Source organism: Fusarium oxysporum, chromosome VII, assembly GCF_013085055.1.
Source record: "Fusarium oxysporum Fo47 chromosome VII, complete sequence".
Lineage (NCBI taxonomy): Eukaryota > Fungi > Ascomycota > Sordariomycetes > Hypocreales > Nectriaceae > Fusarium > Fusarium oxysporum.
Window position 1 is genome coordinate 2170423 of NC_072846.1, and position 13699 is coordinate 2184121.

Below are 13699 nucleotides of genomic sequence, written 5' to 3' on the forward strand. Positions count from 1 at the left end.
GTTCATGACATTAGCCGATGCTCTAGTGGCTGGTGAAACCATTTCCGAGCCAAATCAAGCAATTCAAGAAGCAGGGGCTGGTGAGGATGTGATTAAGGTGGAAGGGATGGAAGAGGAAGAAAGCTCAAACTCGGAGGCGGAAGAGTTACTCGCTGTACGCACTCATACAGGCCGTGAGACTAAAATGCCAAGAAAATATTAAAATATATTGAATTCTAACCTGAATACTGGAAATAAGTTTATTTTTGCTAATTTTATTAAGTTTTTCTCATGAGGTTGAAAAAATGCATTTTGTATAGGGAAATATTTTTTTTGCTTATTGGTAGAGGGGGGTCTTATCGGTGGAGGGGTATCGCATGGTATCTCAGTATAAAAGCGGCCTAACGCAACGAGGCTTGTAGAGAGCCAAGGTCTTGTATACTCCCGAGATCCCCCCCAAGGAGATTCATTAGAACCTTACTGGCCAGATAATCGATACTATCCCTTCACGAGCGAGGAGATTGGGTTACTCGAAAAAAGCCGGAAAAGATCTCTTTGCCATGTGTTGCGAGGCTGCCGATTATCTTGTAGGGCGACCCGAGGTAATCACAAACAAAATGGCAATCCCTGCATTTGCACTTCAACAAATCAAGGAATCGTGGAATCGCGAGCCCGCCTGGGGAAGCCTTTATAGACGGTTTGACGTCTGCTTTGGAAGCCTCGATCATCACGGCCCGAGGCTGCGAGTGCCGAAATGCTACGAGTTCAACGCGGATACACCCACGTCGCTGGTAGAAGCTGCGTCAATCCAATGGCTCTGGCTCGAACAGACAGGACATGGAAACGATCAACTCAACTCCATCACCGAGAGACCTATTGAGGTATGGAAGAGGAATCTGACACTGATCGAGCAGAAGTTGGGGCATCGCATTACTGTGCATTTCGCGGTTGGAAGTGGAGGGCCAACGGGTGAGGATGCCACGAATACCCCCAAGGTCATCATTTGGCCACATAAGCTATCTACCACTTCCCCCTTCAGGCCTAAAAGACCCAGCCAGCCGGGTGTATACCAGTCCACCTCGCCGGTGCAAGGGCTGACTACTTACGGGCCAGACAGCTCGCTCCGCACCCTAAAACCCAAATTAACGAGACCAGGCCGATTGTCATACATGCTCGATGCTCTTTGGGAGGGGTCTGGGAAGGGGTCCCCAGAGAGAAATGTAATGAAGGGGGGCAAGAAGCGGGCAAGGGGGGTTCTAGGCTAGCCGTGAAACAAAGAGAGCGTACCCCGGCGACGCAGAGTGCTTGGAGGTTCGTCCGGGGGTGGCAGTTCTGCCAGGAAGAGGCCCAGAGCGGCTGTAACCATCTTTGGGAATCGTCCAGGTACCGCTCGCGTTACCGGTTAGCATCATCTGGGTAACTCCATGCGTCGCCCACAATCGTCCACAGCGGTCATCGCCACTCACCCGCACAGCGGCAGTTGGTATTACATCCAGTCGACTACCGAGGGATTCACGGCATGGCTTGACATCAGGCCTAAAGCAACCTCCCTGAAATGGACGCCTTTTGGACAATCGTCAACATACTCGGCGAGTAGAGGAACCCCCGTCTCATTAGTGGCATCGAACTGCTTGATGAAGCCGGCAAATGTTTAATTTCGTCCCGAGGTCACGTTGATACGGCGACTGGCCTTGTATCGCTTTCCCGAATTTGGATAGCCCAAGATGACGTCGGCTGTCCGCCGAACCCGACTCGTTACTTGTTAGGCATGCTGACGACCACTGGACGGCCATGGATCCATGGCCTAGATTACCTCAACATCAAGTTGATCTTACGCTTTGGTGGCACATACGCTTCGTATGGACCATTTGGTAGCGTCACGGAACCAAATTGGTCCTAAGGTTCGATTTAAACTATGTCCAGACACACACTCATCGCACGACCAGCCTCTCAAAACTCTACCATCCCATCACCAACTATGCTACACCATGTAGTCCACGGCCATCACGCCACGGCTCGACGACCAATCTCTTCCACGCTGCAGCACGCCGCACCTCGAATCAAATCCCGATGCTGGGCCTAACCTGCTTCAAGAAGGTTTCCACCTCCCGAAGAAAGATCTCAGGCTGCTCCGCCGCTGCGAAATGCCCTCCCTACAATTGTCAGCGAGAACTCGGGAAGAAAACGGGTGGGTGCCAACCTTTTCGACCCTGTTGTAATAGACCATGTTCGGATAAATATCCTCCGCATAAGCTTCTGTGAGAAACAGGTTTTCCGCGGGGAAAACAGAATACCCAAGCGGCTTTTCAAGTGAGGTGGCCACCGGTAACAGTTCGTTTCGACCGGCAGCCCTTGCTGCCGCGGGATATATGTACATACTCCTCGCTGACGAATCCGTGTACCAATAAAATCTCACCATGGAAAGGACAGTTTCAAGAGCCAATGGGTATCGTTCGTCTGACCACGCGACCACCTTCTCGCCGATCCTGCCCAGAGTGCCGTATTAGTACGAGGTCTGAAAGAAGACTTTCATTACCGGCTCACCAAGCTAGCATCGCAAGTGGGTTGGAAGAGAGAACAAGTCCAAAGGTAGACGTGCGCTGGCCTTGCACCATGATGTATGCACTCCCGTTTGCGCCGAAGTTGATCATTTTCTCCAGGTGCTCAACTTCAACCTGAGTCGCGTTGACGCTTATGAGGGGGATCTCATTCAACGAGTCGGGAGGGAGAAAGTTGACTTGTCTGTTAGTTCAGCCGCCCCCAAAGTTGTCCTCGAGTCACTCACCGTGGAAAGCTTTGCAAGCTGCAGATGTTGCCGACATGATGCGCGTCAGGAAGCTGCCAACGTCACCACCTTGAGCAACGTAACCCTGGCCAAATCCCAGGTCGAGCATGAGCTGGTCCATCACTCGCGCCGCAGACTCTACCGTGAGCTCCACATCATTCGAGGGACCACCGGAGAGTCCAAAGTCTGGCAGCGACGGTACAATGACATGGTACGGCAAAGTGTCGGCCGTATACTTTTCCTTGAGAAGGTCCAGAGCAGGTAGGAACTCGAGGAAAGAACCAGGCCATCCGTGCAACATGATCAGTGGCAAGGCGTCTGGCTTGGTCGAAAAGAGAGCCGTAAAGTGAATCTTGACTGACCCGAGCTCGGGATCATCGACAGTCGTCATGAAGTTGGGGTTGGAGTTGATGAGCTTTTCTTCCTTCCGCCAGTCGTGCTTCATCCACGCGGCCTTGGCTTCGATCAGCCATTCACGGCTTACACCGAATTCATCGTCGTCGCGAGTGTTGTACCATGTCTCGGATCCGATATTGGACAATGAAAGAAGCGTTTTGAACTCCTTTGTTTGTCGATTCGGGACACCATAGGTGAATTCTTCTGGAGCCTTGACGACACCGGACGGAATCGCCCGGTATGCGTCGACGGCATTGCAGAATGCAAAGTATGCGAGAAGGGCTCGGAAAAACATGACGGGAATGTTTGGCTGGCTGAGACAAACCATGCCACGGACTGCTAGAGGATGCTGTTATATAAGCACTGACGAAGCATCGCCACGGAAGCCACGGAAAGAAGCGCGACTCTGTTAGGATGGGGATACAAGCAGGACCATTAGAAATCTGGCCGCCTTCCCAGAACAGGGGTCGACCTGGAGTATCAACCGGACACCGAGGTGTCTTGTCGTCCAAAACTGCTCCCACAGTCGCAGCGTTGTAATTTGTCAGCCTATGATTGCAACGATGTGAGATATCCCGCCAGCCGGCATGTCAAATTGACCCAAGCTGTTGGGGGACGACCACCCAGCATAACGTATAACGATAACTTCAGTACCTGGGCACGGACGGAACCCAGGGGTGACACCTGACTTAACCATAACGTCGTTGTCTTGTGAGCACTCGTGGGATAGGGGATTGAGTCGGAAACAGATCCACATGGAGGTTTAGTCTAGTGTGCGGAATTCCGCATCTTAGTCAAACTTACCTAGGCCGGGACTGCGGGGTCCGGCGCTGACCGACTTCTTTTCAAATGCCTCGTATCCTCGCACCCCGACTCCCTTTTTCTAGCCGTAACCAGTCAACATCTTGACAAAGCGTCACATTTCTACCTTACGGAAATATGATATCATCAAGACGAAAATCCGGCTCCGCTTGTGCCCGGGGTAAAAGGCGGTGCGACCTCGGGTTCCCGCAGTGTGGGCGCTGTCTTGCAAGGCGAGTCACTTGTGTGTATGCTTGGATATCGCCTCAAGAAGCCCAAGAGGTAGTGAAAACTATCAACCCCAGTCTTTGGGTACCGCAAGAGAGTCCACATAACTATCTCGATCAAAGCGGCCCTACCGAAACATCTCAGTCGAGTGACGACTTGCCCCGACCAGGAGAACGCCATGCCAATAATCATACCACATTTGGCCCAGCTCCTTTGACTCTCTCCCCGGCCTTGGTACCTCTAATAGATGAGATTACTGGCCGAGGGAGTACCATATCATTCCTTGCCCCAGGCCCCCAACTTCAATTCCTCGACAAGTCATATCCAAATGCGGGCTCACATGTACATACCCCCCAACCTCCACATAACATTGGTATTCCACCGACACCTTTCCAAGGAGCCGGCGGTAGCTCCATGTATACAGGCAAGATCTTTCAGGCACGTGCAGAGTATGCTGCCAGCCGCCTAGTCCGTCAGGTTAGGACTTTAGCAGAAACGGGACAAACATCCATTATCCACCACTCTCATGTCGACGGCTCTGCTATATTGAGAGACGCTTTCACTGCTTGCTCCTAAACATGGCACGCAACTCGGCAAATGAGTCGCTTATTCGGTCAGAGATTGCGAGGCGGGCAGAACTGCTTATAGAAGCTACAGAGACAGCCATCTCCCTGACGCCGCCCAGTTCTCATTCGGCCATGAATTTTGACCTCCTACACGCTGTACAGGCCATGCTTATTTACCAGTGCATGCGGCTATTCTCAACTGGCGACATTGCACAGCAGACACAGGCGGAGCTAGACGCTAAGTCGCTTGCCAGATGGGTCGACATCTTGCAAGAACAGACTCAGTGGTCGTGGGACAACTTTTCCAGTGGTACACAGCTCGATTTTGTCTGGAAAGACTGGGTCCAAGCAGAAAGCATCCGACGTACTATGATCTTTTCAGAGCTGCTGGACGGCATCTACACCTTTCTTAGATTCGGTTGGTACCAACCCAGTGCGAGGATGGCCAATCTGGGCTTTACAGGACAAGTCGCTATATGGGAAGCAAGGTCTCCAGCAGAGTGGCACCAAGCAAGAGGGCAAAAGCCTTGGGTCGAGTTAAATATCTCGAGTTTCCATGACGGCATCAAGGCGGCATTTCCTGACGACCTTGATGAATTGGGAATCATCATCCTGGTAAGTTATAATGGTGTTGACGTGTTGGAAGAGTGGGTGGGTGACGACAAAAGACTGCTTAAGAAATGGGGCTTAAGCGCCGGGAATGACTTCTTCTCTTCGTGCTATTGATTCACCACAATTTCAAGTTTATTAGCTTGGCCAACTCTCTGGTGTCGTTTACTTTTTCTAGCTGGTTCTCATTTTCCTCATCAGCCTCTTTACTATCACAGTACGTGCATGTCATGATATATTCAAGCATCTTCAGGCGTTAAAATAACTACCAGTCACAATCCTGTATTTAGAGAGCTCTGCTATTAGCTACGCTTACTCGTAGCAGTAGAGGGCATTGTTAATTAGTAATTTGCTTACTTAAAATGGAGTAACTGCGTCACCCTTCATACGCGTGTAATGAACTTGGAGCTTGTGTATATAAATGAACACTAGTTATTGGATAGTCGCTAATTCTGTGTGAAATGTTGTTTATATTGCGCAGTAGTGCTAGGTGAAAATATATATTTTATAAAAGTTGATTGTTCATTAGTGAGATGAGAGTTCTTCTCAGGTTTATATCTCTAAATGATTTCATCTAGGACTTTAAACTTTAAATCTAGGACTTTCAGACTGTTATTCTGAATCCTGAAGGGAAGGGGGATCCCCGGATTTTCCAACATGAAATAAGCAGGCGGTTAAAATGTGGAAGTGGTTAATTCTATACAACCTCGCCTCACGGCCCTCTATATATTCCTATAAAATTGCCCATAACACTCAAGGTCGGCTCAAGCTACTATGGTTGGGACTTTGTCCTAGATACGTTACTGATTCCTCGGGTACAAGCTTCGCATGTCGCAAAATAAATAGAGCCTTGAGCTTAGTAGACAATATTGAAAAATCGCAGAAACCTACTTGCTCAATCAATCTCCTTAAGCCACTACCAATATACGCCTTGTTGTGATAGCACACGTAACACAAGGGGAACCATTCCCCATGCTGACAGAGATTCTATTTCTTAGAAACTATTGCGCACCGCGACCGACTTTGCTTGCCTTGAGCCGGTAGTTGGAAAGGAAAAACTAGTTACAATGAACTGAACCGACATTCTTCTGTCTGATTGTGGATACCGAATGAAGGGAGTTGATATCAACGTCTGTTGAAGATGAGCAGATTGAACTGGTTTGCTCATGTTCTGGCTACGTATAATCGACTGCATTGAAAAACCTAGTTTAGTATTGACTTGTGAAACTTGCTATGCCCTATATATTCTTTTGGCCTAATTCTGCGCTTATAATTAGCATGTATGCAAACAAAGATCCAACATCCATACTGTATCCGTAGTATTATGAAACAGAAATAGCTAACTAATGTCTAGTGGAGAGGATTAAAAGGGACCCACGGCCTTTCAGGACGATCAAGGTTGGACGCTTTTAGCTTTCGGTCAAGTGTTTTAGTCCGGAGCTCCTAACTCCGGCTAACTCCACTAGTAAGGACTTGAAAGCAAGCACCAGAGTGTGATACAGTGGGGTACAATAAGTTTGAATACATCTGCAGGTATCTCGGCCTAGGCTAGCCCGATCGGGACCGCGTTTTCGGTGCCGCTTTTTCTTCCTCCTCCACACACATCACAACGCCTAATAACGCCTCACGATGCCTCGAGGCAGGGAACTTACGCCTTCATTACGGTCACGAATATGTGAATTAAAGAGGCAAGGCTATTCTTACAGTCAAATTCACAAGCATTTCCCCTATATTCCTCTAGGGACGATTAAAACAACGTGCCGCCGCGAGGCACAACGCGGAGCCGAGAACACGACCCTGCCACGGTCAGGCGCGCCTCGAAAGCTCACAGAAGAGCAACGCGATCAGATCTATGATACCGTTACAACCGATCCGCACCTAACAACAAGAGATTTGCTTGGTTCTGTTGATAATATTATCAAGCGGCGTTCTTTACGATACCATGCAGTACCCCTCACTCGGTCATACCCCTCTACCGGTCAGCAAAAAAAATAGTCTCCCATACAAAATGCGGTTTTTCAATATGACGGCAAAAACTTGGCAAAAATAGCAAAACCAAATTCACGTTTAGGATCAAGATTAGAATCGACTGTATTTTAATATTCCCTTGGTCTTTTAACTGCGCGGCCTGCGCGAGTCCGTACAACTAGTAACTCTTCCGCCTCTGAATTTGAACTCTCATCCTCTTCCACTCCTCCCACCTCGATCACATCCTCGACAGCCTCTATCTCTTCAGCTGCTTGGCCTGGCTCAGAAATATTATTACCAACCACTAGAGCCTCGGCTAGTGTCATGAACTTCCTGTTGGGATTCGGTATCGCCTTTCTCTTCTTGCCTCTGCTCAACCGTCCGACTTCCTCCTCTAGACTGGCTACTCTTGAGCTTAGCGAGGCGATCTTTGACTCTTGCGCTTCGAAACCTCTCGATATCACAGAATACCGTCTTCTCGTTGAGGGACTTTTGTTCTTCCCCAGATCCCTGATATGACGGCTGGTCTTTGGCGTGTTGTCAGAGTCGCGTTGCCCGTCACTGGGGCCGTCCGAAGTAGGCGTCGTTTCCTTCTTGTCTGACTGAATTTCTGGATGCATGAGCGCTTTCCGTCGAGAGATCGGCCAGTTCCCAGTCACTCTCCAGCCAGAAAGGATATTTTTCTTCGTCATGCCCACTTCCCTGGCTTTGGCATAGGCCTTGATGAAGTTGACCTTGTCCACGGGCGCAGAATCCGTCAGGCTTGTCAGTTTTTGAAGTTCTTTACGATAGGCAGCCTTGGAGGCATTGAACACCCCATTATCAAGTGGCTGTAGGCCATGAGAGCAGTGGGCTGGCAGGTAACAACAATATACGTTGTTCAAAAAGCACGTAGCCATCCACTCATCCTGGATTTTGTGTTAGCGACATTTTTTATTCAGAAGGCTCGGAACGGGCAGATACGCACGGATACGTGGCTTCTATGGCCATCTAATATGATAAGCCTCGCATCGGACTCATCTTCCGGTTGTGTTTGGGGAAGATGGACTTCTCTGAGCCACTCAATTGCGATATGGTTGTCTGTCCAGCCGTTGTCGGACGTGATATAATACCAGTCGGCCACCTCCTTGAGCTCTTCGATAAACCACTGTTGTTTTAGTTCTTTGCCTTTAAAAATAATCCCCGGTTTCAGAAGATGGCCAGTTGCAGTCACGGCTTCGAGAAAGCTAGTCCAAGTGCGGGACTGAGAGCCTTTGAGGAAGGCCTTCCTTTTGGGATCGCTGCTGCCGATAACCAAGGAATCCAAGCCTGGATTCGCAATGGGTTAGCTGAAGTAATGGGTATAACGACAAATGCTTACCAAATCCAGCCATTATACCGCCCTCGTCAACGTTAACTGTGTTCTCAGGTTTGATCCAGCCATATTCTCTCTCCCGAATAGCAAAGTACCAATTGACGGCGGTCGGGGTGAAACAATTGAACCTCGATGCTTCCTGGCGTTTTTCTATCTTGTTCTTTATGGATGGGTGGCGTTTCACGAACCTGGTTAGCCAATGGACACCGATAGGCCGTTCCCTGCCTTGTTGTCGTAGGAGGGCAGCGACGGTGGCGCGAACTTGACTGTGGGATGGAGCATAGCCTAGGGCCTCTTGCCGAAGTATCCAGGTAATCAACCTGGCCTCTTGAGACTTGGATAACAGCCGGCTAGGATGGGTGACTTCAGATTTAGGCGGTATGCCTCTTAGTCGATCAGAAAGAGTGGTCTGAGGCATGCCATGCTTCTGGGCGGCCTCATGTTGCGAGAGTCCATTATCTGTGACATCCAGCATGGCTTCGATAACATCATCCTCTGTATAAGGTAATTGAGGCATTTTCAGCGTGGTTTTGAGAGGCTGGTGTAGATAAAAATCTGCTGAGACTTGGCGGAGGGAGGTTGATGAGGGAGGCGTTTTGAGACATTCCACATTAGTTCTGTACGGTCATACCGCAAGCGTCACTGGAGAAGGAATGTTAAAATATTAAATCTTATGCAATTTTAAATACGGCAGCTATTTTCCCACGCTAATAGCTTCACTTTTGGTCAAATACAATGCAAGTGAAAAACCGCATTTTGTATGGGAGACTATTTGTTTTGCTGACCGGTAGAGGGGTATGACCGAGTGAGGGGTACTGCATGGTACTACTTGTTCTAGGGCGTCCCGGCAGTGGTTGCTCAACTTTCCTGAAGATCATTACTGGTCAGATGCGAGATTTGGATATTGACTCAGCATCTATTTTACAATACACAGGTGCGATATATACGAACACTGTAATGTACAAGAAGTTGACTGAAGTGGCTAGGCGTACCGCACCGAATAATGACTCGACAGTTCAAAGGCGAGCTGATCTACAATGGAGAGGTAGACGAGAATCTCCCGTACCTGACGGTCGGACAGACTTTGGAGTTCGCCGCCGCCATGCGTACGCCCAGGGCTCGTCTACCAGGGATAACCCGGAAGGATAGAGTCAAGCATGTGGTGCAAGTCATGCTGACCGTGTTTGGACTTTCGCACACGAAGAACACAATAGTGGGAAATGACTATGTGCGAGGTGTTTCAGGTGGTGAAAGAAAGAGAGTCTCAATAGCAGAGACAGCACTCTCTGAAGCCGCTATATCGGCGTGGGATAACTCTACCAGAGGCCTAGATGCCGAGTCTGCCCTGCATTTTGTTAGTCGGCTGCGGACTCTCTCTGACCGTAAGTAGCATGAGGATTGGAGTTGTTTGAAAGATCTAGCTTCTAATCACTTCGTAGTAACTCAATCCTCCAATGCGGCAGCGATCTACCAATCTTCACAATCCATTTTCGATCTATTTGACAAGATTCTGGTCCTATATGAGGGGAGAGAGATATTCTTCGGCCCTGCTTCGTCAGCCCCAGATTACTTCGAACGGATGGGTTGGCAACGCCACGCAAGGCAAACATCAGGAGACTACTTGACCACCATCACCGACCCAGAGCAAAGAATAGCAAAGGAAGGGCACGAAGACTCGGTGCCTAGAACACCTGAAGATTTTAGTCGTCACTGGCTCAACTCGACTGAATATGCTCGTTTGATGGAAGAGATTGATAAGTACCAGAAGGATTTCGATCTCCAACAAGAAACGACTCGGAAGCAATTCGAGTCGATTCGCCATAACCTCAAGGCGAAAGGAATGCTGAGAAGAGCTACACAAACAGTCTCGTTTCCAATGCAGACCGCACTTTGCGTCAAAAGAACGACGCAGCAACTTTGGAATGACAAAGGTTCAACCTTTACGACACTGATTGGAGAGATTATCATTGCACTTGTCGTCGGATCCATCTTCTATGGTACTCCAGAGACCTCCGATGCCTTTTTCTCTTATGGGTCCGTCCTTTTCTTCTCTGTACTTCTCAATGTCTTGATGTCCGTGACAGACATCCACAATCTATACAAAGGCCGTCCAGTCATCATAAAACAAGTATCCTATGCCTTTTATCGGCCGTCAGCTGATGCGCTTGCAAGTGTTTTAGTTGACATTCCTGTCAAGTTTGTAATTGCCGTGTTCTTCAATATCATTTTGTTTTTTTTGGCCGGCCTTGCGTACACAGCATCTCAGTTCTTTATTTTCTTCCTTTTTGTATTTATAACGACGTTGGCAATGTCTATGGTATTTCGGACTATTGCCGCGGCGACTATGACCCTCCCTCAGGCTATGGCTATATCTGGTTTCCTAGTACTTGCATTGGTCACATACGCTGGTTTTGTGCTTCCCAGTCCGTATATGCAACCCTGGTTCAAATGGATCTCCTACATCAACCCACTTTCTTTTGCTTTCGAGGCATTATTGGTCAATCAAGCACATGGGACCAATTTTCCCTGCTCCAACATCGTACCCTCCTATCAAAACTTGACCGGCGACACTTTTATCTGTCCAGTCCCTGGATCCGTGGCCGGGCAGACCTACGTGAATGGAGATGCCTGGTTTGAGACAAGCTATGACTATAGCTATTCGCACCTGTGGCGCAACCTGGGCATCATTCTTGGCTTTTTATTCTTCTTTCTCTTTACATATCTGTTGATTTCTGATCTCAACGTCAACACGTCTGTAGGTGCTGATGTCCTTGTTTTCCTCCATGACCGCATCCCTGGTCTCACAACGAAAGCCGACTCCAAGCTTAAAGGCAAGGCAGACGTGGAGCAGCCACTAGTGGTTAACAGTACGCCGGTCCAGGTCGTTGTGAATAAAGGAACAGCGCCACAAGCGGATCAGGGGGTATTTGCATGGAGGAAGTTGACCTACGACGTTATGATCAAAGGAGAATCGAGGCGTTTACTTAACGACGCCTGCGGTTGGGTGGAACCAGGCTCTATGATCGCCTTGATGGGAGTATCAGGGGCGGGTAAAACGACGCTGCTAAATGCATTGGCCCAAAGAATGCCCGCAGGTGATGTAAAGGGCGAATTCTATGTGAACGGGAAGCCGTTACCAGAGTCCTTCAAGAGTGACGTTGGCTATGTACAGCAGCAAGACGTTCACCTTGAAACCTCGACTGTACGCGAAGCCCTACAGTTCTCGGCAATGTTGAGACAATCCCGTGACATACCAATACGCCAGAAACTTGAATTTGCGGAAGAGACGATTCACCTTCTTGGTATGGATGATTTTGCCGACGCTATCGTCGGTTTGCCCGGCAAGGGACTCAATGCTGAGCAGCGAAAGCGCCTTAGTATTGGAGTTGAATTGGCCGGGAAGCCATCCCTACTTCTCTTTTTGGATGAACCTACTTCGGGACTTGATAGCCAATCATCCGAGGCAATCTTGGCTCTACTTAAGAAGCTAGCCGCAAGTGGCTTGGGCATCCTGTGCACAATTCACCAGCCAAGCGCCATGCTGTTCCAGCGTTTCGATAGGTTGTTGCTGATGGCACGGGGCGGCAAGGTCGCTTACTTCGGGGACATTGGGAACTCCTCGGAGGCTGTTCTTCGATATTTTGACGCCCGCGCACCGAGGAGGTGCAAGGACGCTGAGAACCCTGCTAAGTATATACTCGGTATGATAGGCAATACGGACGGCCAAGGCATCGACTGGCCTGGTCTGTGGGACAGATCTACAGAGGCCAATGTAGTTTCAACTGAGTTGGAACGCATTTCGAAGTCTTCATCCCAGACAACATCACCGGAAAGCGACCTAGGCCAAGGTCGAACGCATGGAACTTACCGAATTCCGTTGAGCTCCCAGCTACCAATTGTTTGTCGGCGAGTCTTCCAACAATATTGGAGATCGACAACGTACATTGCAAGCAAATTCATATTGGGCATTGCAGGCACACTATTCATTGGTTTCTCGTTTTTCCAGCCCGGACAATCAATTCTTGGTGTTCAGAACGCCATTTTCTCTATTCTCATGGTTTGCGCAATGTTCAGCAGCTTGGTCCAGCAGGTAAGAAAGCAACGATTTGATGGCCATGTAGGTGACATGCAGCTGACACGACGGTCCAGATCATGCCCAAGTTCATCATGCAGCGGACAGTCTACGAAGTTCGTGAGAAACACTCCAATATGTATTCATGGGTCGCTCTCATCTTTGCCAACATTCTTGTCGAGATACCATACCATCTTGTCCTTGGTATCATAACCTTTGCGATATTCAACTACACGGTATTCGGCATTAGATCGCCTGAAGACCAAGGTCTGGCCCTGTTGTTCTTCACCTATTTTTATGTCCTTGTGGGCACCTTTGCAGTCATGGTCACTGCGCCTTTGCCTGATGCAACAACAGCTGGTCGTATAACGACAGTCCTGTTCTCAATGATGATCCTGTTTGCGGGTGTCTTCCAGACCCCTACAGCTTTGCCAGGCTTCTGGATATTCATGTACCGTGTCTCGCCCATGACATATCTTGTTGGCGGTGTTTCTGTCTCGGGACTTTCAGGCGATCCGGTCGTCTGTTCTCAGTCCGAACTTGCCGTCTTCCAGCCCCCTGCCGGTGACACTTGTGGGTCATACATGCAGCCATATCTTGAGCAAGGCGCCACGGGGACGCTCCTGAACCCGAGCGCGGCTGCTAATTGCTCTTATTGCCCTCTGCAGTATGCTGATCAAATCTTGGCTCGCTCCGGTATGTATTATCAGGACAGATGGCGGGATTGGGCCTTTGGATTCGCTTATATCGCTTTCAATATCCTTGCTACCTTCGTTTTATACTCCTTGCTACGACTTGGACTTTTGGGCTCGGGATTCAATAAGGTTAAGCAGCTTTTCCGGAGGAAGAAGGCAGCCCAGTAATATGTTGCGTTTGTCAATAAGTGTTTTGTTTTTTAATTCATATTACGAGTAGCGCCTAAGATTGCGTGGGAATAGGCT

At 49.0% G+C, this 13699-nt stretch overlaps 4 protein-coding genes across 4 annotated transcripts; 3 read left to right on the forward strand and 1 right to left on the reverse strand.

The window, feature by feature from the left end:
• Window positions 1-596: 596 nt before the first annotated feature.
• FOBCDRAFT_276924 (uncharacterized protein) lies at window positions 597-1113 on the forward strand (the record flags this gene model as incomplete). Its single annotated transcript, XM_059611531.1, has 2 exons — window positions 597-1043; window positions 1093-1113. 2 exons carry the CDS (start codon window positions 597-599, stop codon window positions 1111-1113), a joined length of 468 nt encoding a protein of 155 aa, XP_059467564.1.
• Window positions 1114-2039: 926 nt separating this feature from the next.
• On the reverse strand, window positions 2040-3455 carry FOBCDRAFT_241860 (Alpha/Beta hydrolase protein; the record flags this gene model as incomplete). The annotated part of the gene is made up of 4 exons (XM_054705808.1): window positions 2040-2132; window positions 2180-2465; window positions 2524-2716; window positions 2765-3455. 4 exons carry the CDS (start codon window positions 3453-3455, stop codon window positions 2040-2042), a joined length of 1263 nt encoding a protein of 420 aa, XP_054561783.1.
• Window positions 3456-4099: 644 nt separating this feature from the next.
• Window positions 4100-5481, forward strand: FOBCDRAFT_241861 (uncharacterized protein; the record flags this gene model as incomplete). The annotated part of the gene is made up of 3 exons (XM_059610412.1): window positions 4100-4717; window positions 4792-5097; window positions 5140-5481. The coding sequence occupies 3 exons, from the start codon at window positions 4100-4102 to the stop codon at window positions 5479-5481; spliced, it is 1266 nt and encodes a 421-aa protein (XP_059465393.1).
• Window positions 5482-9505: 4024 nt separating this feature from the next.
• On the forward strand, window positions 9506-13621 carry FOBCDRAFT_138774 (ABC-2 type transporter-domain-containing protein; the record flags this gene model as incomplete). Its single annotated transcript, XM_054705810.2, has 4 exons — window positions 9506-9620; window positions 9673-10068; window positions 10126-12776; window positions 12836-13621. 4 exons carry the CDS (start codon window positions 9506-9508, stop codon window positions 13619-13621), a joined length of 3948 nt encoding a protein of 1315 aa, XP_054561785.2.
• Window positions 13622-13699: the final 78 nt, after the last annotated feature.